General features: G+C 42.6%; 1 protein-coding gene across 2 annotated transcripts in view; it reads left to right on the top strand.

Annotated features, from left to right (window-relative positions):
- SPAST (spastin) overlaps nucleotides 1–27,522 on the top strand; it is a 67,629-nt gene that overhangs the window by 10,216 nt on the left and 29,891 nt on the right. The window contains exons 2-4 of one of the 2 annotated variants that reach the window (XM_056567189.1): nucleotides 6,176–6,259; nucleotides 15,359–15,442; nucleotides 26,491–26,586. In XM_056567189.1, coding sequence (XP_056423164.1) covers nucleotides 6,176–6,259; nucleotides 15,359–15,442; nucleotides 26,491–26,586 — 264 coding nt within the window. The remainder of the gene's footprint in view (nucleotides 1–6,175; nucleotides 6,260–15,358; nucleotides 15,443–26,490; nucleotides 26,587–27,522) is intronic. The other variant, XM_056567190.1, reaches the window with a different exon arrangement.

Genomic DNA, 27,522 nt, shown 5'->3' on the forward strand with positions numbered 1-27,522 from the left:
TAGCAGAAAATACCCCCCAAAATTTGTAACCCCATCTCTTCTGAGTATGGAGGTACCCCATAAGTTGACCTGAAGTGCACTACGGGCAAACTACAATGCTCAGAAGAGGAGCCATATTTGGCTTTTTGAGAGCAAATTTTGCTCGGGGGCATGTCGCATTTAGGAAGCCCCTATGGTGCCAGGACAGCAAAAAATACCCACATGGCATACCATTTTGGAAACTAGACCCCTTGAGGAACGTAACAAGGAATAACGTGAGCCTTAATACCCCACAGGGGTTTCACGACTTTTGCATACGTAAAAAAAAAAAAATAAAAAAAAAAAATTGAGGAACGTAACAAGGTGTATAGTAAGCATTTATCCCCCACTGGTGTCTGTCAGATCTTTGGAACAGTGGGCTGTACAAAATTTTTAATTTGCACAGCCCACTGTTCCAAAGATCTGTCAGACACCAGTGGGGTGTAAATTCTCACTGCACCCCTCATTACATTCCGTGAGGGGTGTAGTTTCCAAAATGGGGTCACATGTGTTTTTTTTTTTTTTTGCGTTTGTCAAAACCGCTGTAACAATCAGCCACCCCTGTGCAAATCACCTCAAATGTACATGGTGCACTCTCCCTTCTGGGCCTTGTTGTGCGCCCCCAGAGCACTTTGCGCCCACATATGGGGTATCTCCGTAGTCGGGAGAAATTGCATTACAAATTTTGGGGGGCTTTTTTCCCTTTTACCTCTTGTCTAAAGGAAAAGTATAGGGCAGCACCAGCATGTTAGTGTAAAAAATTTATTTTTTTACACTAACATGCTAGTGTAGACCCCAACTTCACCTTTTCATAAGGGGTGAAAGGAGAAAAAGCCCCCCAAAATTTGTAAGGCATTTTCTCCCGAGTACAGAGATACCCCATATGTGACCCTAAACTGTTGCCTTGAAATACGACAGGGCTCCGAAGTGAGAGCACCATGTGCATTTGAGGCCTGAATTAGGGATTTGCATAGGGGTATTCTACGCCAGTGATTCCCAAACAGGGTGCCTCCAGCTGTTGCAAAACTCCCAGCATGCCTGGACAGTCAATGACTGTCCGGCAATACTGGGAGTTGTTGTTTTGCAACAGCTGGAAGCTCCATTTTGGAAACAGTGGCGTACCAGACGTTTTTCATTTTTATTGGGGAGGGGGGCTGTGTACATGTAGTGTTTTTTACTTTTTATTTTATTTTGAGTTAGTGTAGTGTTTTTAGGGTACAGTCACACGGGCGGGGGATTACAGCAAGTTTCCTGCTGCGAGCTGCCGCGCAAAATTTGCTGCATTGCAAACTTGCAGCCTGATACTCACTGTAAGCCCCCTGCCCATGTGAATGCACCCTGTACATTCACCGGGGGGGGGGGAACCTCCAGCTGTTGCAAAACTACAACTCCCAGCATGCACAGTCTATCAGTGCATGCTGGTAGTTAGTTTTGCAACAGCTGGAGGCACACGGGTTGGGAAACACTGAGTTAGGAAACAGACAATGTTTCCCAACCAGTGTGCCTCCAGTTGTTGCAAACCCACAACTCCCAAACATTCTCAGGCATGCTGGAAGTAGTAGTTCGGCAACATCTTTAGAGCCAGATGTTGCCGAACTACAACTCCCAGCATGCTTGGAGTTGTAGTTTTGCAGCATCTGGAGGACTACAATTTGCAGACCACTAATACAGTGGTTCCCAATCTGTGCCCTTCCAGATGTTGCAAAACTACAACTCTCAGTATGCCACAACTGTCCAGGCATGCTGGGAGTTGTAGTTCTGCAACATCTGAAGGACCAGATGTTACAGAACTCCCAGCATGCCTGTACAGTAAGGGCATGCTGAGGATGTGTAGTTTTGCAACATCTGGAAGGGCACAGTGGTCTCCAAACTGTGGCCCTCCAGATGTTGCAAAACTACAACTCCCAGCATGCCCAGACGCCAAGGGCTGTCTGGGCATGCTGGGAGTTTTAGTATACAGGGTCCCAATACAGCAATGCATGTCGCTTTATGGCGACGTGCATTGCTGTAAAGGGCCCGACCGCGGCTGAAGATCCACTCACCTGTCGCCGCCGCCTTCATCGCCGGGATCCGGTTCTTCAGGGACGAGGTAAGTACCGGTGCCGGGCACCAGCACTCCCCTGTCCCCCGCTGCGTCCTCCGGTCTTCCTCCCGTCCGCTTCGGACTTCCAGGGGCCGGGCAGGGCGGGAGGGAGTAACCGCCCCCCCCCCGTGATTGGTCGGTTAGCTAACCGAGGAATCGCAGGGGATAGGAGGAGGTGGCAGGCTTGCCACCTCGCTCCTATGCTTTAGCATGGTCCTGGCTGTCTGTGACAACCGGAATCATGCAAAATTACCAGGCGGTCGGGTCCCAGAGACCCGATCAGCCCGGTATCGCCGCAGATCGCAAGGGAGATTTCCCTTGCGATTTGCGGCAATCACCGACATGGGAGGCCTACATGGCCCCCCTCGGCGTTTGCCCTGGATGCCTGCTGAAGCATTTCAGCAGGCATCTGGTTCCGATCTCTGCCCGGCGAGCGCCAGGGACCGGAAAACGCCATGACGTCCTGGGACGTCATTGGTCCTTAAGGCCCAGGGTGCCATGACGTCCCAGGACGTCATTGGTCCTTAAGAGGTTTAAGGGGTACTCCGGTGAAAACCTTTTTTCTTTTAAATCAACTGGTGGCAGAAAGTTAAACATATTTGTAAATTACTTCTATTAAAAAATCTTAATCCTTCCAGTACTTATTAGCTGCTGAATGCTACAGAGTAAATTCCTTTCTTTTTGGAACACAGATGACATCACGAGCACAGTGCTCTCTGCTGACATCTCTGTCCATTTTAGCAACCATGCATAGCAGATGTATGCTAAGGGCAGCATGGTGGCTCAGTGGTACAGGAAGGATTAAGATTTTTTAATAGAAGTAATTTACAAATATGTTTAACTTTCTGCCACCAGTTGATTTAAAAGAAAAAAGGTTTTCACCGGAGTACCCCTTTAAGCTGTGTGCTTAGGGTTATTGTCTTGTTAGAAGGTCCAGAGGCCTCTGCATCTGGTTTTCATTAAGAATATACTTTCCTCCATTTAGCTTTTTCTGTAACCTGACCAGCTTCCCTGTCCGGGCCACTGAAAAACACCCCCACAGTTTGATGCTGTCACCACCATGCTTCACTGTAGGGATGGTACCGGGCAGTTGATAAGCTGTCTGTTTTCCTCCGGACATGACTCTTAGAATTAAGGCCAAAAAGTCAAGATTCCCTGGTTAAAACCAAGATTTGTGTCTCTTTTGGTGTGTGTGATAAAGCAATAGGTGGGCTTTTGTGTGGATTCGTTACTGAGCAGAGGGTTCTTTCTTGCCACTCTGCCATAAAGCCTGGATTGGTGGCATGCTGGAGTGATGGTTGACCTTCTGGTAAATTTCTCATATCTGCACCAAGGGTCTCAGCCAGAATGACTACTAGATTCTTGGTCACCTCTCTTAGGCTGGGTTCACACCACGTTTTTGCAATACAGTTCACATATCAGGTTTTGATTAAAAAAAAATGGATTCCTCAAAACCTGACTAAACTGTATCAAAACGTGTGTACAAATTTTAATCAGAATACGGTTGAAAACCGTATACGGTTTGAAAAATGATATCCGGTTGTATCAGTTTTTAAGGAAAAAAAGTGTACGTTTTTTACTCTTCACTCCTATATGAATAAAGTTTCACTTGTTTGATTGAAATTCCAAGAAAAAAACTGTGCAAACCGTATGGGACCGTAAGTGAAAAACCGTATGGGACTGTACGCACATATGGTTCACATTGACTCCCATGTTTAAAAAGCGTATGATTCAATATGGTTTTTCACCCGAACCAAAAACCGTGGTAGGCTACGATTTTGGGTACGGGGAAAAAAAGACACATCCATACAGCATGCAAAACGGACACAACTGGATGCATCGTTTGGCATACGATGTTCAGTGGAGAGTCAATGCGTACGGTTCCATGCGGTTGCCAAATTGAAAATGTATACAGGAACTGTATTGCAGAAACGTGGTGTGAACCCAGCCTTACCAAGGTGGGGTGGCCACCGCTAGGGAAAGTTCTGGTTGTTCAAACCTTTTTTCATTTAAGATTTATGGAGCCCACTGTGTTCAGGCAGTAGAATATTTTATTGTACCGTTCTCCAGATGTGTGCCTCCACACGATGCTTTGAGCTCCACCGGCAGTTCTTTCTCCCTCATGGCTTGGTTCTTGCTCTGATATGCCTCAGCTGAGAGACATGTATATAGACAGGGATGTATATTTCCATATCATGTCGAAATTAACTGAATCGACAATAGGTGACTCCAAACAAGGACAATAGGAGGCGCCTAGAGCAAAATTACTAGCGTCATAGCAAAGGGTCAGAATAACTAATGTTGATGCTACATTTTAGTTTTGCCTTTTTTTTATAAAGTTTGCAAAGATTAAATTATCAGTTTTTCTCATTTTGGGGCATTGAGTACAGTTTGATTGGAGGCGGCGACCTAAACTTTTTTTTTTTTTTGGGGGGGGGTCATGTGACCAAAAAATAAAAAAATCACTGTTATTTGACAAATGATGCCACACTATTCACATGCGACAGTGATTTTTGGTCACCTGAACAGAAATGGGCATGTAGCCCTAGCCCTTTTTCAGCCAGTAAGATATCAAAATGTAAAAAAATAAAAAAAAGTTTCAAATGCATTGTAAAGCTGACCAAAACTCTGCAGGATAGATGGTAAGTATATGACCTCTGGGAGTTGGACTGCTGGGACCCCGAACAGTGGTCCCCAAGTGATGTGTGTAAATGAATTCTGTTCAATGCATATGGAACTGACAGTCATAGCTAAGGCTCTGTACAGTACTCGGCTATCTTCCTCAGTGCACCTGATGGTGAATGGAGGAATACTGTACTACTGCTCTTTTTACATTGGGCACACAAAGTCAATGGTGCAATCCCTGGTGGCCTCTCTCTGCCCCATCGGCCCAGTGGTTCCTGCAAAATGAAAGTCCTGTCATGTTACACTTTAAATTGTGACTGTTTCCAAAGACTTTTACAAACCTTAACTTTTTACACAAACCCTTTGTAGTGGTGACAAGCTGATAATGAGACTGTTACTGCTGATATAAAGTCCCTGAGAGCCAGGAGCTGCCTGTACTGTACACGAGGTCTGTACATCCTGTGGGCGATCACAGAATAAGGGCACTTTCTGTTTCAGATTTCCAACTGTTGTGGATTTTGTGCAGGTTACCCACAGATATAAAGTATTAGTAGAGGTGAGTGCAAATGCACCACAAAGACCCCCACACTCACCGCTTCACTGACGTCTTCGCATTGCAATGCTGGACGGACCAAACGAGGCTGCAGGAACGACTAGGGGTGCTCAGAGGCGACTGCCGTTGGTTTCGCGCAACTGCGCTTCTTCCGGCCTGAGTGAAGCGGTGAGTGTGGGCTTCTTTGTGGTGCATTTGCACTCCCCTCTACTAATACTTGTTTTTACAACCCCAGGTACCTTTGCCCTACCCTGAGTATATGACCTATATCGATGTGTATTAGCGGTCAGGGCTTCTAGCAGTGCTGCTTGAGCTCATGTTTTACACACAGATATAGACTACAGTAAAGTAAAAAACAAATTGCTAAAAATTTAAGTAATAAAATAAATACATTATACTTTTTCTTGGTGCAAGATTTGGTGCAGATTCTTTTTAGATTTTCTTCAGAAATCGACTGCTTAAAGGGGTACTCAGCCTTAGACATGTTATCCCCTATCCAAAGGATAGGGGATAACATGTCTATGGTTGGAGTACCCCTTTAATATTGTTACAATATTCACCTGGAAAGCTTCTAGTCTATATGCCAGAGTTATCTGTAGACTATTATTACCCAATAGACTCCTGTTCTGTTGCAATACGCTGTTCTTGGGCATTGTTAATACTCCATTGCTGCTCCATTCTTATAGGGGACACGATCCCTATTCTCATGGTCATTAGAGGTCCCATGGGTGAGACCACCAGTGTAAACTTGTCCCGTGAATAAGTAGGTCTGATATAGATATTCTTTGCCAGGCAGTAATACTGTTTCTTTACATGATGAGATAAATAACTAAAATGAAATTGTCTTCTATTTGCTTTGGAATGATATGATGAATGTATTTTTTTTGAATTTCCAGATCAAAAGGAACAAGCTATTGAATGCTACAAAAAAGGTATTCGAGAGCTCGAGAAAGGAATTGCAGTGCAAGTTAGTGGACAAGGTAATGTACAATTCAGCTAAGAATGGTAATCCTGATCTACATCTCCAAAGAAGTCTGTATAAAAGGGAGTTTAACATTGGTTATTAAAAATGGGTCTTTTTATTGCTGCTGTGAGGCATTTTGCAGACTGCATGGCTTTCAACCACCTCATAGTATTGACATCACACATGGTTTACAAAAAAACAACATTTGGATAGGGTCACACGTTGCGGTATGAATCGCATTGCAGGAAATCAGCTGCAGATTCTGTTATTAGCAGAAACCCAGGCCTACTCGGCTGTATCCCTGTGTGTCTACCCATAGCGGAATCTGCATCATATTTCCTGCAGCGTGAAATATGCAGCGGATGTGGTACGTGAGACCATACCCTTAAACTGGTTGCCGACACAGGATGAGCCGGCTCGTCCTGAAGCTAAACTGTCACAGCATGTAAACATGATGTGACAGAAGTGACTTCAGCTGTCATAGACAATCAGCTGTCATAGACTCCCAGCGGATGGCCCCGCCCCCGATTGCTGTGATTGGTAAATCTGGATTGCTTCACCAATCACAGCAAAGGCAGTTGAAAAAAACTTCCTTTCACAGCTTCGATCTCCTCAGTGCAGGGAGATCTGTGAGGAGATCAGAGCTGTGTAAGCTCTGTGTGAAATAAAACCTCACACAAGCCCACAAAGACCCCTATAACCTCCCCATACCCATCCTAGTGCTCCTGTCTAGGTGACATCAGCTGACACTTTATTTATTTTTTTGCAGCCCCTTTTACTGATGTGGGGTTCTAAGTCAGTGGTCTCCAAACTGCGGCCCTTCAGATGTTGCAAAACTACAACTCCCAGCATGCCCTAACAGCCAACAGCTGTCTGTGCATGCTGGGAGTTGTAGTTTAGTAACATCTGGGGGGGGGGGCACAGTTTGGAGACCACTGATCTGTGATCCATCAGTGCTTGCTTCTGCCTGTTCCTTTTTTTTTTTTTTGTGGTGCAGGTTCCCCCCACGGTCTGTGCCACCAACGACTGTTCTGTGCTGTGTGGCCAGACCATACCCCATTTGCAGATTGCTCTGATTGCTGATCAGTGATTTATTACTGATCAGCACCTTTTCGGTTTCTTTTTGCTCTTTTTCTTGGGGTGTTTGCAAATGCCCACTAAAAAGTGCCAAAGGAAACAAGCCCAAAAAGTGCTGATCAGTAATCGGGGCAGTCTGCACACAGGGTATGTCCAGCGCAAAACAGTCTCTGGTGACATGGACCGCAAAATCCCCCCCCAAAAAGGTGCAAAAAAACTATCTACTTTATTACAGTAAAAGTAAGCGAAAAGTAGAAAATAAAAAAGCACTACACTACACAGTGAAATAAAGAGAGAACTATAAATTTAACCCATCCAGGACATAGGGTGTACAGGTATGCCCTCGCATCCTGGGACTTAAGGACCGAGGGCGTACCTGTATGCCCTCAACGTGAACGGAACAGGATGTCTACTGAAATCATTCAGCTGGAATCCCGTGCCAACGGCTGGGGGGGGGGTCTCTTCGCCCGCAGAGCACTTTACATTGACATATGGGGTATTTCCATACTCAGAATTGTTACCAATTTTGGAGGGCTTTTTCTCCTATTACCCCTTGTAAAAATGAAAAATTTGGGGTAACACCAGCATTTTAGTGAAGATTTTCACGTCCAACTTAAGTGAAAAATTGTCAAACACCTGAGGGGTGTTAAGGCTCACTGTACCCCTTGTTACTTTCCTTGAGGTATGTAGTTTCCCAAATAGTGTGCTATGTGTTTTTTTTTCTGCTGTTCTGGCACCATAGGGGCTTCCTAAATGTGACATGCCCCCAAAAAACATTTCAGAAAAATTAGCTCTCCAAAATTCCATTGTCTCTCCTTCTCTTCTGAGCCCTCTACTGCGCCTGCAGAACACTTGACATCCACATATGAGGTATTTACTTACTCGAGAGAAATTAGGTTACAAAATTATAATTTTTTTTCTCCTTTTACCCCTTGTAAAAAATAAGTCAGCAAGAACATTTAGTGTAAAAAAAAAAAAAAAGATTTACAATTTTCTCCTCCACTTTGCTGCTATTCCTGTTAAACACCCAAAGAATGAACACACTTTCTAAATGTCATTTTGTATACTTTGAGGGGTGCAGTTTTCATAATGGGGGTCCATTATGTGATACTTCTAACATAAGGACCCTCAAATTCCCTTCGGAATTTTTCAGGGACCAGTTCAGTTTCAATTTAGATTGCTGCTAAACTTTGAAAGCCCTCTGAGGTCTTCAAAAAGTAAAAACATGTCAACTTTATGATGCAAACACAAATTAGACATATTGTATATGTGAATCAACATATCATTTATTTGGCATGTCCACTTTCCCTACAAGCAGAGAGCTTCAAAGTTAGAAAAATGCAAATTTTAGTTTTGGAAATTTTCACCAAGAAATTATGCAAGTATCGAAGAATATTTACCACTAACATAAAGTAGAATATGTCACGAAAAAACTATCTTGGAATCAAATTCAAAAGTTTAAATATCCCAGAGTTATTAATGCACTAGCTGAGTACCCGGCGTTGCCCGTTTTTTCCTTCCTAATCCTTGTTGGGGAGGAAAATAAACAAAGGAGGAAGCTTTTGACTTCATATCCCGGTCCTCCTTTCCCGGTCCTCCTTTCCCGGTCCTCCTTTCCCGGTCCTCCTTTCCCGGTCCTCCTTTCCCGGTCCTCCTTTCCCGGTCCTCCTTTCCCGGTCCTCCTTTCCCGGTCCTCCTTTCCCGGTCCGTAATATGTGTACCAGTTATTGAAATATCTCCAGCCATATGGAAGTTATGTGAGAACATACATTTCCCATTGATTTGCATGGGACTTTAAACAAAAACCCTGACCCTCACAAATGGGGGTAGTTAAGGGTTAAATTAACTATCCTATATTTTAAGTGGACATATAAGTAACATGTGACCAAGTATTATCGAAATATCTCCAGCCGTTTGGAAGTTATGCAGTAACATATATTTCCCATTGACTTGTATGGGACTTTAAACATAAACCTCGCCCCTGGGAAATGGGGGTGAGTAAGGGTTAAATTACCTATCCTATGTTTGTTGTTGACATATTAGTAACATGTGTGCCAAGTTTCATGTTAATATCTTTAGCCGTTTGGACGTGATGCTGGAACACACACACATACACACATACACACATACACACACATACACACACATACACACACATACACACACATACACACACACACACATACACACATACACACATACACACACATACACACACATACACACACATACACACACATACACACACACACACATACACACACACACACACACACACACACACGTTGAGTTTTATATATATATATATATATATATATATATATATATATATATATATATATATATATATACACAGATAAAGTGAGGTCAGGCTTGCAAAAAAAAAGGCTGCGTCCTTAAGGTCAAAATGTGCTGTGTCCTTAAGGGGTTAAAAGTCTACATTGTAAACAATATGAAAAGAATGTTGCCAACAAACCAATTGGCTACGTTCCATTACATAACAGCTGAGAGTTCCAGGCATTCTGAAAGTGATCGCAACATGTTACAATTTGTTGTAAATATTTTGGGGGAGATTAATTGAACCTTATGCAGAGGAATAGTGGAGAAGTTTCCCTTAGCAACCAATCAGGTTCCAGCATTCATTCTTAGAAAGCCCTTTGAAAAATAAAAAGCTGGAATCTGGTTGCTATGGGCAACTGATTTTAAAGCACAAGGCTTGATAACTTCCCCCTTTATGTATTCGATGGGGTTGGTAAACTTGGATTATAGAGGACTGGAAAGTATGTGGCTCTCCTCCTATGTAATGTCAGCAATATCTGAACAGGGAATCCCTTCTCAATAGTTTTTTATTTTTTTATTAAGATTACACAGTGTTTGATGGCTACTTTCAGAAGGACAATCCAGTTTCTGTTTTTTTTATAAAAAAAAATAAAAAAAATCATTGTAATAAAGTAGAACGGGTCAGCATGACTGAAGCACCATGTATTTGATATCATTGTGGTGCCACGTAACCACTCACTGGGGCATCATTAGACACAGCAGCATGATGTTTGACAGTATAAGGATGTACTGCTAGGGTAGCTATGTATGTTGGATGTTCTTATTGTCATCTTCCAAAATTTTCAGTGTACTTATTTGTGGCTACAGCTGACCTTCAGACCGTCTTCTTAGGCCATTGGAAGACTTATGGGGGAGATTCATCAAAACTTGTGCAGAGGAAAAGTGGACCAGTTGCCCATCTGATCCTATGAGAAATTAAAGAAGCAATCTGATTGGGTTCGATTGGCAACTGGTCACCTTTTCCTCAGCACAGGTATTGATGAATCACCCCTATGTGTTAGCTTTCTTTTTCTAACTAGCATGTTGTGGTCTAGCTCTTAGGCTGTGTTCGTTTTAGACACTGATCAGTCGGCTTAAAGGAGAACTGTAGTGCAAGTGTAGTTGGTATTGTGATGTTGTTGATCGCAGCCAGGGACCCGCCGGTAATGGCGGACATCCGCGATCCTGCGGATGCCCGCCATTAACCCCTCAGATGCCGTGATCCATACCGATCATGGCATCTGCAGCATCGCGGTCACTTATTTGGATGATCGGATCGCCCGCAGCGCTGCCGCGGCGATCTGGTCATCCTGCACGGCAGCCGGAGTTCCCCTCACCTGCCTCCGCTGTCTTCTGGGAGTCTTCTGCTCTGATCTGCCTTCCCGCAGACCAGAGCAGAAGATCACCGATAACCCTGATCAGTGCTATGTCCTATACATAGCACTGAACAGGATTAGCAATCGAATGATTGCTTTAAATAGTCCCCTATGGTGACGATTAAAGTGTAAAAATAAAAGTTAAAAAAATGTGAAAAACCCCCTCCCCCCCCCAATAAAAACGTAAATTGACCCATTTTCCCTATTTCACCCCCAAAAAGTGTTAAAAAAAATATTTTGTATACATATTTGGTATCGCCGCCTGCGTAAATATCTGAACTATTAAAATAAAATGTTAATGATACCGTACGGTGAACGTAAAAATAAAAAAAAGTCCAAAATAGCTGCTTTTTTATAACCTTTTATTCCCCCCCCCCCAAAAAGCAATGTATTAAGTTTTATATAAGCAAATATGGTATCAATAAAAAGTACAGATCACGGTGCAAAAAATGAGCCCTCATACCGCCGCTTATACGGAAAAATGAAAAAGTTATAGGCCTTCAAAATAGGGGGATCTTAAACGTTCTAATTTGGTTAAAAAATTTGCAATTTAAAAAAAATTTTTTTTTAGCGCAACAGTAATAGAAAAGTATGTTATCATGGGCATCATTTTAATCGTAGTGACCCAAACAATAAAGAACACATGTAATTTTTACCATAAATTGTACGTCGTGAAAACGAAACCTTCCAAAATTAGCAAAATTGCGGTTTTCTTTTTAATTTCTCCACACAAATAGTATTTTTTTGGTTGCGCCATACATTTTTTGGTAAAGTGAGTGATGGCATTACAACGGACAACTGGTCGCGCAAAAAACAAGCCCTCATACTAGTCTGTGGATGAAAATATAAGAGTTATGATATTTTGAAGGAGAGGAGGAAAAAATGAAGAAAATTTTTTTTTCTGTGTCCTTAAGGCCCAAATGGACTGCGTCCTTAAGGGGTTAAAGGAGAACTGTAGTGCAATATAACTTATCCCCCTATCTGAAGGATAGGGAATAAGTTATAGATCGCAGGTGGTCTGAACTCTGGGACCCCCTGCAATCTTTTGTATGGGGCCGTGGCAGTATGCTGGAAGGGGTGTTCCATCCCTGTTTGACGCGTCAGCCGACACGCCCCCTCCATGTATCCCATAGAGATACATGGAGGGGGCGTGTCTACCACGGCTTCCTGCTGGGGACGACACAATGCTTCCTGCAGACTGCTGGGGCCCCAGCAGTCGGACCCCCGCAATCTATAACATATTCCCTATCCTTTGGATAGGGGATAAGTTATATTGCACTACAGTTCTCCTTTAAGGACCACTTGGATATGCACCATCTCCATAGACGGCAATGTATATCCAAGCAGATTTCTTGGTGCTGTCTTCTAACTGCCAGTGCTTGCAAGTTCAGCTGACCTACCCCTAAAAAAGGATGAAGTATGTACCCCACCAGCAGCAACATCACAATACCAACGGTGCAATTAATAATTTGTGGAGGCGCAGCAATTTTTTACCTGTAGTTCAGTGCAGTGCCTGCCATTTTATGGTATAGACAGTACGTTGTCTTCTTATAACAAACTTCTGACTTGTCATAAGTAACCTGTCAGTTGTATTGGTTGATGTACAGGTGCCGAGACCACCAACAGTCACTAGAATGAGGGGTCAGAAGTGCTTAGCTGCATGCACTGTTCCCCTTAACCTCCGCTCACGCTATGTCAGTCTGTGGGACTTCCATTATACAGATTTACCGGAAGTCCCATAGACTTTTATTGTAAATCACAAGCTTCTGCCCCTTTATTTTAGTGATGGGGGTCTCAGCACCCAGACCTGCACTATTACAAACTTCTGACTTCTGACTATGACTTGTCAGAACTTTTTAATAATGCTAGGTACACGTTAAAGTAACTTCATGATTCTATTAATAAAACCAGAACCATCTGACTCTAAATGATGAAATGATCTATTAAACAAAAGACCTGCAGTGTAAAGCATGAGGGAGGGAGGGACAGAACAGCGCCCTGAGCCACTAGTGAGACGAGTGGAATTTTAGATGTACTTAGACACCCGATAAAGCTTTGCTGTGAACATGTTATATTAATGTCATTTTTAAACCCTTAATTGATCATGAGAAGATATTATAAGCTGTGTCATTCTTTCGCACTTATGTTGCTTGTCCACCTGCAAAAGCATATGAGGAAACCTTAAAGGGGTACTCCGCTGCCCCGTGTCGGAAGCTCCGCTCGCAGCGTCCGGAAGTTTATTGTTCCGAACGCTGTGTGCGGGCTTCAGTGTTCAGGGCCGCCCCTCGTGACGTCACGCCTGCCCCCTACGTGCGCCCCCTTCCCATAGACTTTCGCTGAGGGGCCGGGCGTGACGTCGCTGAGGGGCCGGGCGTGACGTCGCTGAGGGGCCGGGCGTGACGTCGCTGAGGGGCCGGGCGTGACGTGACGAGGGGCGGCACTGAACACGGAAGCCCGCACACAGCGTTCGGAACAATAAACTTCCGGTCGCTGTGAGCGGAGCTTCCGACACAGGGCAGCGGAGTACCCCTTTAATTCTTTAAAGTGCTGTTGCTACAGCCTATTTAAAGGGGTACTCCGGTGAAAAACTTTTTTTTTTTTTTTTTTTTTAAATCAACTGGTGCCAAAAAGTTAAATAGATTTTGTAAATGACTTCTATTAAAAAATCTTAATCCTTACTGTACTTATTAGCTACTGAATACTACAGTGGTAATTCTTTTCCGTTTGAAACACAGAGCTGTCTTCTGACTTCATAAGCACAGTGCTCTCTGCTGACATCTCTGTCCATTTTAGGAACTGTCCAGCGTAAAAGGAAATCCCCATAGCAAACATATGCTGTTCTGGACAGTTCCTAAAATGGCCAGAGATGTCAGCAGAGAGCACTGTGCTCGTGATGTCAGCAGAGAGCTCTGTGTTTCAAAAAGAAAAGAATTTACGCTGTAGTATTCAGCAGCTAATAAGTACAGGAAGGATTAAGATTTTTTTTCAATAGAAGTAATTTACTAATTTGTTTAACTTTCTGGCACCAGTTGCTTTAAAAAAAAGTTTTTTCACCGGAGTACCCCTTTAACATGGCTTTTTAGATACTCGTGGCATATGGACTGTATGTATCGTACGCGTCTCATGCAGGGTCTTTGTATCGGTTGGTGTCAAATGTGGCTGGACTCCTAGTTACCAGGCTTTGTTAGTTTCTCATTTTACCAGGGCTGTGGAGTCGGAGTCGAGGAGTCGGACGAAATTTTGGGTATCTGAAGTCAGCAAACAATGCACCGACTCCTACTAAATTTAGATTGGAATAAAAAAAAAAAAAAAAAAAATAGTTTAAATGTCCCAATTCACAAAAAGTTATAATTAATGACTTCTCTACTGTAAGAATAAAGACCAATGCATGCAGTGCCTCACGTAACCGCAAAATGAACACATTAAGTGACTGTGAAGAAGCATGCTTTTCATGTGCTTTACTATATGGCACGCAACGCACAATTAGGAGCAGTAATACCTTCTACTTTCCATAGTGTTGTGTTCTGCTGTTACAGGGAACCCATGGGTAACCTAGCCTCTCACTGATAAGGGATTAAGTAAATATGTTTTTTGCAGGACTAGAGACACTTGTATAAGTGAAGGGAATGGAGGGTCAATAGTTCAAGACGTCACGCTGCTCCGTCCCCTGTATCGCCCATCATTACGCACAGAGTGAACTCTCTCTGTGTAGTAATGAAAGCGCGGTACCGCAGCAGCGATCCCGGGGGTCCCCAGCAGCGGGACCCGGCGATCTGATATTTTATCCCCTATCCTTTGGATAGGGGATGAGATGTCTAGGGGTGGAGTACCCCTTTAAACATGCCTATGGGATTCTACAAGGAAAATCATGTTTTATAATAAATTCCCCTTCCTGGATCCTCCCACTGCCCTATCTTCAGCAGCAGATCAGCACACAAGCTGTACAATACAGTAGACTGTTTGCTTCCCAGCCAGTAGTCCTGTGGTAATGACATGTATGTTGCCTTTCTTTCCTTCAAGGAATGTATAAAATACATTTGCATATTAATACAGAGGAGTCGGGGAGTCGGAGTTGGAAGTATAGAAAACTCCGAAGTCGAAACATTTATCTACCGACTCCACAGCCCTGCATTTTACCCTAAGTAATAAACCCTTTAAAAATAGGGTGATGAAGAAAAACTTGTGATTTTATTTTAGCTGGAATAAAACGAAAAGATTTCAATAGTTTGCCATCAAAATGTAGCTATTGGTCATGTTAAGTAAAAAAAAAAGTATATTATGTAACCTATGCAGATTCACTGTACTTATTAATCTCACAAGATTTCTTCTTTGTCCCATTGAAGGGGAGCAGTATGACCGAGCGCGACGTCTACAAGCAAAAATGACAACAAACTTGCTCATGGCAAAGGATCGCTTACAGTTATTGGGTATGTATTAATAATATATGGGGTTCTTCATCCACAATATTCTAATGCTATTTTGTTTCTCCTATATAGAGAGGTTTTTATTGGTCTTGGTAGCTTTGATGGGTGTTGTGGGGACATTTTTATATAACCTTAGGATATGCCATTAATATCAGATCAATAGGGGACGGACTCCAGGGATCCTGACGACCAGCTGATTTAGGGGCCATAGCACTTGTGTGTGTGCTGAGACCCTCTGACATCTTACCAGGCAAATCTTCATACATTCATAGCAGCTGCACCTGGTTATTACAGCTTGTCACTGTGTATATTACATTCCTCCGTAGAACGTAATAAGGCTTGGTTCACACTTAAAAACCTTGGCATGGGAACCATTTTGTAATCGCGGTAAGTACTGCTAATGCAAAGTGCTATTCCTTGTTCATTCTTTCCCATCTCATGCAAAAGGTTAACTTTTTAAGGAAAATCTAGATATCTTGAACAAGCTGGATGGATTTGCACTTTAATTCTATACTGCATAAAGCTCTTGTCTTTTGGTCATATCCTTCTGGTGCGCAGCTCTTGTACTGCACGCATGCACTGCTAATACTTTTAACATGTCACTTGTAAAAAGAATCTGTCATGTTCTTGTCCTTCTCCTTTAGTCTTGACCTCTTTGTTGTGGTTATGATCAGACTTTTACCTTACTGTATATGAAATTAGTAGTCAATAACAGGACATTCCTGGTGACAGATTTTCTTTACTCTGGCTGCATGTAGAGGTTATGGCCTCTTTACTACAGCGCATGCTTTCCCATGGTCCCTTACGTGTGTGGTAGCAGTGCACTTCTATCATGTGCACTGGAGTGTAAGTGTGGCAGGTTCTTTTCAATAGGCACTACTAATAATAAAGTACTGTCAATATGTTACAATTGATGTCAAAGCAAATTTAGCTTTAGAAACCAAATTCAATTGCAGTGTTGAAATATTGGACTTGGACAGTCACTATAATGTTTCCTGCAGTCTGTAGGTTACTTTAGGCACAGGATGAGAAAATTCACCATTAAAGGGTTACTCCGTTCCCCAGCGTCTGGAACTCCATGTTCTAAATGCTGGGTGTTCACACCTACTCCCTCGGGACGTCACGCCTCGCCTTGTAACGTCACGTCCCGCCCCCTCAATGCAAGTCTATGGGAGGGGGAGTAATAAAACATAAGTCTATAAACTGGGCATCACTCTAATTGAAATGACAATTAACAAGGCTAGGTGCACATCTGGTTCAGAGGTACCAAACAGATCATTGCACAATGGACACTAAGGCTGGGTTCACACCACGTTTTTGCAGTACAGTTCCCGTATCTGGTTTTTGATAAAAAAATAAAAAATAAAAAACGGATTCCTCAGAACCTGACTAAGCTGTATCAAATTGTGTACACAAATTTTAATCCGTATATACGGTTGAAAACCACTCAATTATAAATAGTTTCACTTGTTTGATTGAAATTCCAAGAAAAAAAAGTATGGTGCAACTGCAAACCGGATTGGACCATATGCACATACGGTTCTGTATGGTTCCCATTGACTCCCATGTTAAAAAAAATAAATAAATAAACGTTTCAATACGGTTTTTCAACGGACCAAAAACCGTGGTAGGATACGGTTTTGGGTACAGGGAAAAAAAAAGGCAAAACTGTACAGCATGAAAAACTGTCACAACTTGATGCATGCTCCCTTGTCAACGCATACGGTTTTCAATATAGTTCTGTACAGTTTTCAAATTGAAAACGTATACGGGAACTGTATTGCAAAAACGTGGTGTGAACCCAGCCTAACAGAGCCCGTCCTAATTGTCATTTTGGGTGATTCAAACGGAATAAAAAATTCAGCATTTCGTGTTTTTTATTTTTATTTTTTTATTTATTTTTGTTTTTGTTTTTGTTTTGTTTTTCAAACACATTGTGCTGGAGGCCCAGAACTGAGCTTCTGGCGCAAATGTGAATCTAGCCTGAGAGATAACAAAAGTTGTACCGCATAGTGAACAGCATTAAAACAAACTATTCTCAGAAATAATCTTTGCATATATGTATAATTGCAAAAGTTTGAGGTCTATGGCTTTCTTGGAAAAGTTCTCAACAAAATATAGCACGTCTAAACTTTGATGGGGAAGAAATATGAAGCAAATATTTCAGCAGCTTTGCTGTTGTATAGTATTTGTAAGAGAGCACTATAGCATTATGGGTAGATATCCATATTTGTTTGGATAACTAGGGTTATGCCTACTGTTATTATGGGTGTGAAAGCACATTTTAGTAGAAATGCGTATTACCATAAACCTTGAAATCCAAAAATCTGCTGCATATACATCACAGGTTGAGCAGGCCTGGGATTTAAAAATGCATAGTATGCCCAAAAAGTGCAGTTGTTTTCTTAGCATCTAGATGTTGTTTTTATTTTTTGTTTTTTTTAAACCCCCATTTAATTGCATTATATTGTACAGTGATCCCTCAACATACAATAGTTTCAACATACAATGGTCTTTTCTGGACCATTGTAAGTTGAAACCAGACTCCACATACAATGCTACGGACAGTCCAGATCTGTGAAACGTGACAATGGCTGGAACATCCGACCAATCAGAATGGGCATTCACTGGTAAAACCCCTGTATTACTGAAGCGTATGCACTGACTGATATCTAGTAGCGCCCTCTACAGTACAGGGAGGTATTACATGTTCTGTACATTTTACCTGTACCAGGGTTACCTGCTCCTCTGGACACCAGGTGAGGGCGGCTCCATGTTACTTTTTTAGGACACTGTGTACTGTACAGGACCCTGAAGAAGCTCCTGTCCTCTACATAGACCAGTGTTTCCCAAGCAGGGTGCCCCCAGCTGTTGCAAAACTACAACTCCCAGCATGCCCGGACAGCCGAATGCTTGGGAAACACTTACACAGACAGTGATTACAGCTCCCAGCAGATCTTTCTTACTTTTATATGTAAGACTTTGCTCTATCTCCATTAGTTATCTACTTACATTTCTTTAATCCTCACTTTTTCCTAATTTTTTTAAATGAAAATTTTGATGCCTTTAGAACCAATTACCAGGTTTCCATAGAGTTCTGGTCTCAACATACAATGGTTTGAACATACAATGGTTGTCCTGGAACCAATTAATATTGTAACTTGAGGGACCACTGTACTTTTAAAGATTTTCTACAAAAATGATGTCACAAGTCAACTTATCTTTGCCAAGGTGGTCCCCGCTGGCTTATGCCTGTCCCACCTACCTTGACTCGTAGGTCTCTCCCTATACCCATACTGGAAGAGATCTATCAATCATGGCTGTTGGGTGAGACAACCCCAGGGACTCATAGTTCAGGCAGAAAAATAGTGCTGACTGGATCCCCTTTAGCCCTGATGGTTAAACTGTTCTTATGGGGATAGAGAAATGAGACAACAGCTTAGAGGCTGTCCATCTCAGATGGGCAGGGCTGGAGGATAGGGGAGGTTGGGTTGTGATATCTGTACACTTGTGGCATTGGGGAATGCCCGTTGAGTACTTGAGTCTTATTTACATAAAATTAAACCTTGAGACCGCCCAAAATTGCCTTGGAAATTGTTGTTCTATGGGGGTGGTGTTCTCCAAGAAAATGGTTGCAGTGAGTTATGATGTATGGGGGCCTGAAAATCCTTCACACAAAATCTGGAGGTTTTGCTGTATTTTGAAAAAGGTTGTGTGCAGAATCTGTTTCCCATTGGCATACATTAAATATACTACTATACTATTCCACTGAAACCTGAAATACAGTGTGAACCTTGCCTTACAGGCCTGCTGTGAAATTTCAGCAGTTCAGTACAGCAGTGATGGGAAGCTGTTGTTTACACCAATATCCATCCGCCTGTACTAATCTTGTTGTTAAATGCGTTTCAGAGCAGGAGCGAGAAGTAGTGTTACACAATACTGAACGATCACTTGGGAACCAGTTGCTCTATATACAGCTTCAGTTCTCTAGTTTCAAGACTGATGCCAAAAGTACTGATGGTATCAGGGGTGCCCACAGCTGCATTGCTCAAGCCTAGGTTCAGCATTACTAATATAGAGTGCATCAATACTGCAAGTCCCTTGTGATACCATAAGCAGTTGCCAAGCTTCTCCAGGAATGTTGCTGTTTAAACACAGTGAAGACTGCAAAGCTTGTTATCGCTTGTGGTTTTTTATTGCAGCTGTGTACATGACACCCAGTAGACCCTATTGAATTTAATAAGGGTTTGCCAGGTTTCCATCATGATGTATATGTGAGCCTTAAGCCGGAGTCAGACTTCAGTATTTCAGACTGGAATTTTGCTTAGGAATTTCGGTTGGAAATTCCGGTGCAGCAGAATACTATCGCTGCACAGTACAGTACACACTACGAAATTTCAAAGGCTGACGCTCCGTCGCTAAAATTTCGCCACCTTGAACTTAATTCTTCTCGCGTAATCTGCTCCACAGACGTTGCAGATTACAACAAAATACAAAATAAGTATTTGGTCAATAACAAAAGTTAATCTCAATACTTTGTTATATTCCCTTTGATGGAAATGACAGAGGTCAAACATTTTCTGTAAGTCTTCACAAGGTTTTCACTGTTACTGCTATTTTGGCCCGTTCATCCATGCAGCTCTCCTCTAGAGCAGTGATGTTTTGGGGCTGTCGCTGGGCAACACTGACTTAATTCCCTCCAAAGTAGGGATCGACCGATATCGTTTTTTTAGGGCCGATACCAATAATCGGTGGAGGTTAGGGCCAATAGCCGATAACTTATACCGGAATATCGGTATAAGTTATCGGCTATTTATCCCCCTGCGACACCGCTGCAGATGATTGATTTAAAACGGGCGCTTTAAATCAATGAACTGCAGTGGCTTTTGCGGTGCCATAGACCGCCGCTGCCACCCGCTTCTCTCCCCCTGCCTGTCCGGGGGTCCTGAGTCCTATCACCGACACCGTCCGCCGCTCCGCGCCCCCCTACCGGCACACCGCGCCGCGTCACACCACCCCGCCCTGGCCCCATTACCTCCCCCATCCCCGGTTTTATAATTGCCGGGGCCTGTGGTCCACTCTACATCTGGCTCCGGTGGCGTTCTCCTGAGCTGTCACTGTGCGCACTGACGGTGACGTCACGTCACTCGTCATTGCGCGCAGCAGGAGCCAGAAGTCGCGTGGTCTCCGGGAACAGGTAATTATAAAACCAGGGATGGGGGAGGCAATGGGACCTGGGCGGTGCGGTGGGGGGGGGGTGACGCGGTGCGTCGAGTTGGGGGTGGTCGCGGTGCGGGGAATTATCGGCTTATCGGCAAGGTAATTACCGATAATGCCCAAAATCGTGATTATCGGCCAAACCGATAATCTGTCGATCCCTACTCCAAAGGTTTTCTATGGGGTTGAGATCTGCAGACTGGCTAGACGACTCCAGGACCTTGAAATGCTTCTTACGAAGCCACTCCTCCGTTGCCCGGGCGGTGTGTTTGGGATCATTGCCATGCTGTAAGACCCAGCCACGTTTCATCTTCAATGCCCTTGCTGATGGAAGGAGGTTTTCACTCAAAATCTCACGATACATGGCCCCATTCATTCTTTCCTTTACACGGATCAGTCGTCCTGTTCCCTTAGCAGAAAAACAGCCCCAAAGAATGATGTTTCCACCCCCATGCTTCACAGTAGGTATGGCAACTCAGCATTCTTTCTCTTCCAAACACGACGAGTTTAGTTTTTACCCAAAAGTTCTCCTTTGGTTTCATCTGACCATATGACATTCTCCCAATACTCTTCTGGATCATCCAAATGCTCTCTAGCAAACTTCAAACTGGCCCGGACATGTATTGGCTTAAGCAGGGGGCACAGCTGACACTGCATGATTTGATTCCCTGGCGGCGTAATGTGTTGCTGATGGTAGCCTTTGTTACTTTTGTCCCAGCTCTCTGCAGGTCATTCACTAGTGTGGTTCTGGGATTTTTGCTCACCGTTCTTGTGCTCTTTTTGACACCACGTGATGAGATCTTGCGTGGAGCCCCAGATCGAAGGAGATTATAATTTGTCTTGTATGTCTTCCATTTGCTAATAATTGCTCCCACAGTTGATTTCTTCACACCAAGGTGCTTGCCTATTGCAGATTCAGTCTTCCCAGTCTGGTGCAGGTCTACAATTTTGTTTCTGGTGTCCTTCGACAGCTCTTTGGTCTTGGCCATAGTGGAGTTTGGAGTGTGACTGTTTGAGGTTGTGGACAGGTGTATTTTATACTGATAACAAGTTCAAACAGGTGCCATTAATACAGGTAACTGTCACGATGCCGGCTGGCAGGTAGTGGATCCTCTGTGCCAGAGAGGGATTGTCGTGGACCGTGCTAGTGGATCGGTTCTAAGTCACTACTGGTTTTCACCAGAGCCCGCCGCAAAGCGGGATGGTCTTGCTGCGGCGGTAGTGACCAGGTCGTATCCACTAGCAACGGCTCAACCTCTCTGACTGCTGAAGATAGGCGCGGTACAAGGGAGTAGACAGAAGCAAGGTCGGACGTAGCAGAAGGTCGGGGCAGGCAGCAAGGATCGTAGTCGGGGGCAACGGCAGGAGGTCTGGAACACAGGCTAGGAACACACAAGGAAACGCTTTCACTGGCACAATGGCAACAAGATCCGGCGAGGGAGTGAAGGGGAAGTGAGGTATAAATAGGGAGTGCACAGGTGAACACACTAATTGGAACCACTGCGCCAATCAGCGGCGCAGTGGCCCTTTAAATCGCAGAGACCCGGCGCGCGCGCGCCCTAGGGAGCGGGGCCGCGCGCGCCGGGACAGGACAGACGGAGAGCGAGTCAGGTACGGGAGCCGGGATGCGCATCGCGAGCGGGCGCTACCCGCATCGCGAATCGCATCCCGGCTGGAGACGGTATCGCAGCGCACCGGGTCAGTGGAGCTGCCCGGAGCGCTGCGGTAGCGAGAGAGAAGCGAGCGCTCCGGGGAGGAGCGGGGACCCGGAGCGCTCGGCGTAACAGTAACAAGTGGAGGACAGAGGAGACTCTTAAAGAAGTTGTTACAGGTCGGTGAGAGCCAGAAATCTTGCTTGTTTGTAGGTGACCAAATACTTATTTTCCACCATAATTTGCAAATTCGTTAAAAATCGGACAATGTGATTTTATGGATTTTTTTTTTCTTTTTTCTTGTCATTATGTCTCTCATAGGTGAGGTATACCTATGATGAAAATTACAGGCCTCTAATCTTTTTAAGTGGGAGAACTTGCACAATTGGTGGCTGATTAAATACCTTTTTGCCCCACTGTATCCTCCCTACATCACCACTTGGACAGCTTCCAGAGAGACAGAGGTCCTAAGCACATGCACCCCTAAAGTCCTGGATGGGGGCATGGCCTGGTGTGACTTACCAGAGGGAGTGCTGGCTCATGCAGGCTGAAACCTCTGCGCCTGTGCTAGCGAGCTCTCTGCCTCTAGCACAGCGCAGGTGCAGGGAGCGAGGGCTCGCTCTGGTAAGTCTCGCCGGGCTGCGCACACATTCAGGATGTCGGGCGCATGTGCTGAGGACCTCTGTCTCTCTGGCAGCGGTCCAAGCAGTGACATAGGGAGGATAGGTTGGGGGGAAGGAGAGACCATTGCAAAGCCAAGCAGACTATTGCCCTAACTGTTGCTGACAGATATCCTAAATTTTCGCACTGCTAAAGCTACCAGAAGCGCAGCCAAAGGTATGGCTGCATTACATGTGTTCACAACAGTAAGCTCATGTGGGTAGTCTGGGGGGTAAAACACTGACTGGTAGAAGTAACACATTTTTCAGAGATACTGAGGGGCATTTATCAAAAGTGATCTTGGACCAGCCTGCGACATTTCCTGCGACAAATTTAGATGAAAAAAGCAGTCTAAATTGTTAAATTCCCCCTCAGAAACCTGCTGGTCACAATTCTCTCCCTTAGCTAAAGATGCTCGTTCAACTTTTACTAGGACTTGCCGAACTTTCCACCACTAGCTATGGTGTATGGCAGCCTTTCCCCTCATGGTTTGCGGAGGATACACCAGCACCAGAGCTGCCCAGCTGCGGCTTCCTATAGATAACAAAAGAACATTCAGCTGTACTGAACATTCATGTGTATGGGGAGGTCAGATCCGATCGGACTGTCCATTTAGCTTGACAGCACATGTTCCACTGTGTGATTCACTGATAAAAATCTAGCATATGTTCTAAGCACAACATAATGTTCCTTATTTGCTTGGTATGTTGGCTGGCTTCTAATCTGTTTTGTACATATAATGTAGGTTAGTACTTGTCACTTTAAATATTCTTATCATTAAATATTAATAGGATTGCTTGTCTTTGTTGTGCTTCTGAGTCAGTACTTGAATATTAGCAAGAATTACATTTGACAGGATACTATTAAATTTTTGTTTGCACATGAATATATTCACACTCTTGCTTGGGATCATTTGGGCCATTTATTTTCTATAAAGACCAAATAAACAGACTGTAGTTGTAAAAAGGAATGGCTGCGGGTCTCCTCCACCCCTTTAGGATTAATTATTCACAGCCCTTTTCTCCATGCTGCTGACATATGGCTCTGAGCTTTGCATGTGCTGCCTTTTGTCTTTTTTTCATATATAATTAATTTTTTTTCTTGTTACCATCCATTCCGTTGATGTTCGAGTGTGTTATAGATTAATGAAAATATCACTGTTTGTTTGTAGCAAACTTTCACAAAGTGTTACATACACACTATGTAGGTTTTATGTCTGCAAGAAATTGTGTGGGGTTAATGAACAAAACTATCCCTTATATTTAGCTTTAGTTCAATTTTTAAATCCTAATGTTTGTCTTTTAATCACACCTTGATTTATGAGCATTGTCTTATCAGTGACTGTTTTGTGTAACCGTTTTATCTGTTTGTTTTTTTTTTGTTTTTTACTAAAATGATAATTTCCAATGGTCAATAAGGAGCAAAAATATTCTGTATTTTATAATCTGTAAACAGATCGGAAGGCCCATAATCTGCTACTGAGCAAGAAAATATATATGCAGCAACGATCATAAACTGTATTTGGGGTATCTGACATCAATGCAGAAACTATACTGATAAGTAAATGTCCTGGGGTCTATTGTTCCATCTATGGCCAACGTACTGATCACTAAATTTTCAGAGGTCCTAGCTCCATGGTGACCTTTACATATCACCATTCTTGCACTTTGCAGTTGCATGCAATTACTGCTACCAGGGAGTTACATGTACCCATGTCTTGGCAAAAATGTGTGTGTATGTATATGTGTATGTGTATGTATGTATGTGTATATATATATATATATATATATATATATATATATACACACACAAAGCAATGGTGCAGCACTCCAATTCCGGTAAAAAAAGATTTGTGTATTTATTCACCACATCTCAAAAATACAGCAACGTTTCAGCTCAACAATAGAGCTTTGAGAAAGGCTCTATTGTTGAGCTGAAACGTTGCTGTATTTTTGAGATGTGGTGAATAAATACACAAATCTTTTTTTACCGGAATTGGAGTGCTGCACCATTGCTTTGTGTGTGTATATATATATATATATATATATATACACACACAAAGCAATGGTGCAGCACTCCAATTCCGGTAAAAAAAGATTTGTGTATTTATTCACCACATCTCAAAAATACAGCAACGTTTCAGCTCAACAATAGAGCCTTTCTCAAAGCTCTATTGTTGAGCTGAAACGTTGCTGTATTTTTGAGATGTGGTGAATAAATACACAAATCTTTTTTTACCGGAATTGGAGTGCTGCACCATTGCTTTGTTTTAGTATCTGGTTGGCCTTGATCGGGCCTGGGTTGCTTGGCACCCACTACATTTTTCTGAGTTGTGCTGCAATATTTTTTGTATTTCTATTAATATATATATATATATATATATATATATATATATATATATATATATATATATATATATATTTATTATTATTTCTTCTATTTTATGAAATGGCATGTAGATATGCTTTTTTTTTTTTTTTTTAATGCTACCACAAAAAAGAAACTATGGCACAGTAGGTATGCATCTAATGTATAGGGAGGCATCAATAAAGTCGTGTCACTGGTTCAGGTGCATCATCTTCTTTATTTACACGATTGTATATAACATACAGGTAAGCCTATAAGGTAGAACTATCACCAGGAAACAGAATAAGAAGATAAAGCTTTATTTAAGCTGAATTTATAAAAGTTCTCTTTGCAATTATTACTGATGTTTTATGAATTATGCTTTATTAAAGATTTATATTTTTAACTTATTCTGTTTTCCGGGGAATGTTTTGCATTATTGGTTTATAAGGTATAGTGGAGTGTGTATTTTTATTTTATTTTATTCATTTATTCATCTTTTTTTTTTTTTTTTTTTTTTTTTTTTGTACATCAATATTATGAGCCTAATGTACCGGGAAAATTTGGGGTATATAGTTTTCAACATACAGGTAAAGCTGGCTTTCAGTAGAGAGTTGCAGTGCAGGGTGTTGTTGAGGCGACAGTCCGTTTTACATCACTTGATGCTTCATCTGACCTCTCAGTGTAGCCAGACCAGAACCAACATGTGATGCGAAAGTCTCCTTAACCACACCCCTGCACCGCAACTCTCCCCAGAAAGTCAGTTGTATGTTGTTATATACAGCAGTGTGAATAAAGAAGATGCATCTGAACCGGTAAGTGCTGTATTGTTGTTCCTTCTCTAAAGCCAACTATACTCATAGAGGTTAACATTAGTAGTGATAACACTTGAAAACGGACTGCGCTCTACACTGATCACAAAGTCCTATAGGCTGATCTAGCACAAATCCATTGGTGGGGATTGTTCCTTACCGCCACATCCATCCCATCTAGTGAACTTCTAGTTTTAACCAGATTCAGCTTTGTTAAATTATTAGGAAAACTGAACTGCAACTTCCCATTTATCTGGCAGTAAACTGTGTACTGTTAGCGTGACATTATAGAGGCGGTAGTTTGTTTTTGTTTATCGTTTTTGTTTTTGTTTATTTTATTTCTGCCTTTTTCCTGTTTGCATAGCTACTCTGCAAGCAGATATGCAAGGTCAGAACAAGCAAATGGAGGTGTGTAGTGACAGTACTAACCTACCTTGCCGCAATGGACATCTCAAGCCAGGTGGGTTTAGCTTTACTGATGCCATATCTTGCTTGCAAATATCTTTAGACAGTCTCTTCTTTTTAACGTTAACCCTCTACACCTCAGTTCTTTGTTAGTACCTCTGATGTGTTGTAAATAAGGGGGCTTATTTGAATAGGCATAACATTATGAGTGACAAACAGAAAAGCAAGCTAGGACTAGGATCCATTATAAAGCAGCTGTAAGGAACCCATGGCAACAGGAGCCAAGTTTTTAGTCTTCTAGGGTTATTTTGCTACAGAAAATGTACTGTTGATTCTATCTATTTAAACATGATTTCTAGGTTTATAGGGATATAGCTCCAAATCCCATGTTTTTTTTTTTTTTGTGTGTGTGTTTTATTTTTTGTTTGTTTTTAAACCAAAAAAATATATACCACATTAGTGCACTTTTCTTATGGTGGCCATTTGTATAGAGATGTCTAGGTTTTATGTTTTTTGGAGGCTAGGAGCTTTTTACCAAACATACACCAAATGTGGTGTTCAGAGGCAATGTGCACAGAGCCTTATTCAGTCCAGTTATGGGAAGTAAGAATATAGGTGAAAAGTGTCATTCTCTTTGCTCTCTTTGATATTTCTTTGGTTGAAGCTGTGAGACAGATGGGATGTTAATTTGAAGGAGAGGAAAATATAACCTGTTTTGCGGGGATTGGATTTCTGGAACAACAAAAGCACTTACCCCTAGAAATATATATTCATACTATGAAATAAATCAGCAAAGTATTGTAAGTGGTGCAAATCTAGTGCCCTTATCGTTGGATTTGGGGGTCTGTCAATTAATGGTGAACACATTCCACCTTAAAAAAAAATTTGGGAACTGTGAGTATTTTGGGTTTATATTCATTATTTTCTTTTGGATGAAACTGTTACATTTGGGAAGGGACTACTCGGCTAATAATTTATCAAGTATTGGAAT

The sequence above is a fragment of the Hyla sarda genome, chromosome 3, assembly GCF_029499605.1.
Source record: "Hyla sarda isolate aHylSar1 chromosome 3, aHylSar1.hap1, whole genome shotgun sequence".
NCBI lineage: Eukaryota > Metazoa > Chordata > Amphibia > Anura > Hylidae > Hyla > Hyla sarda.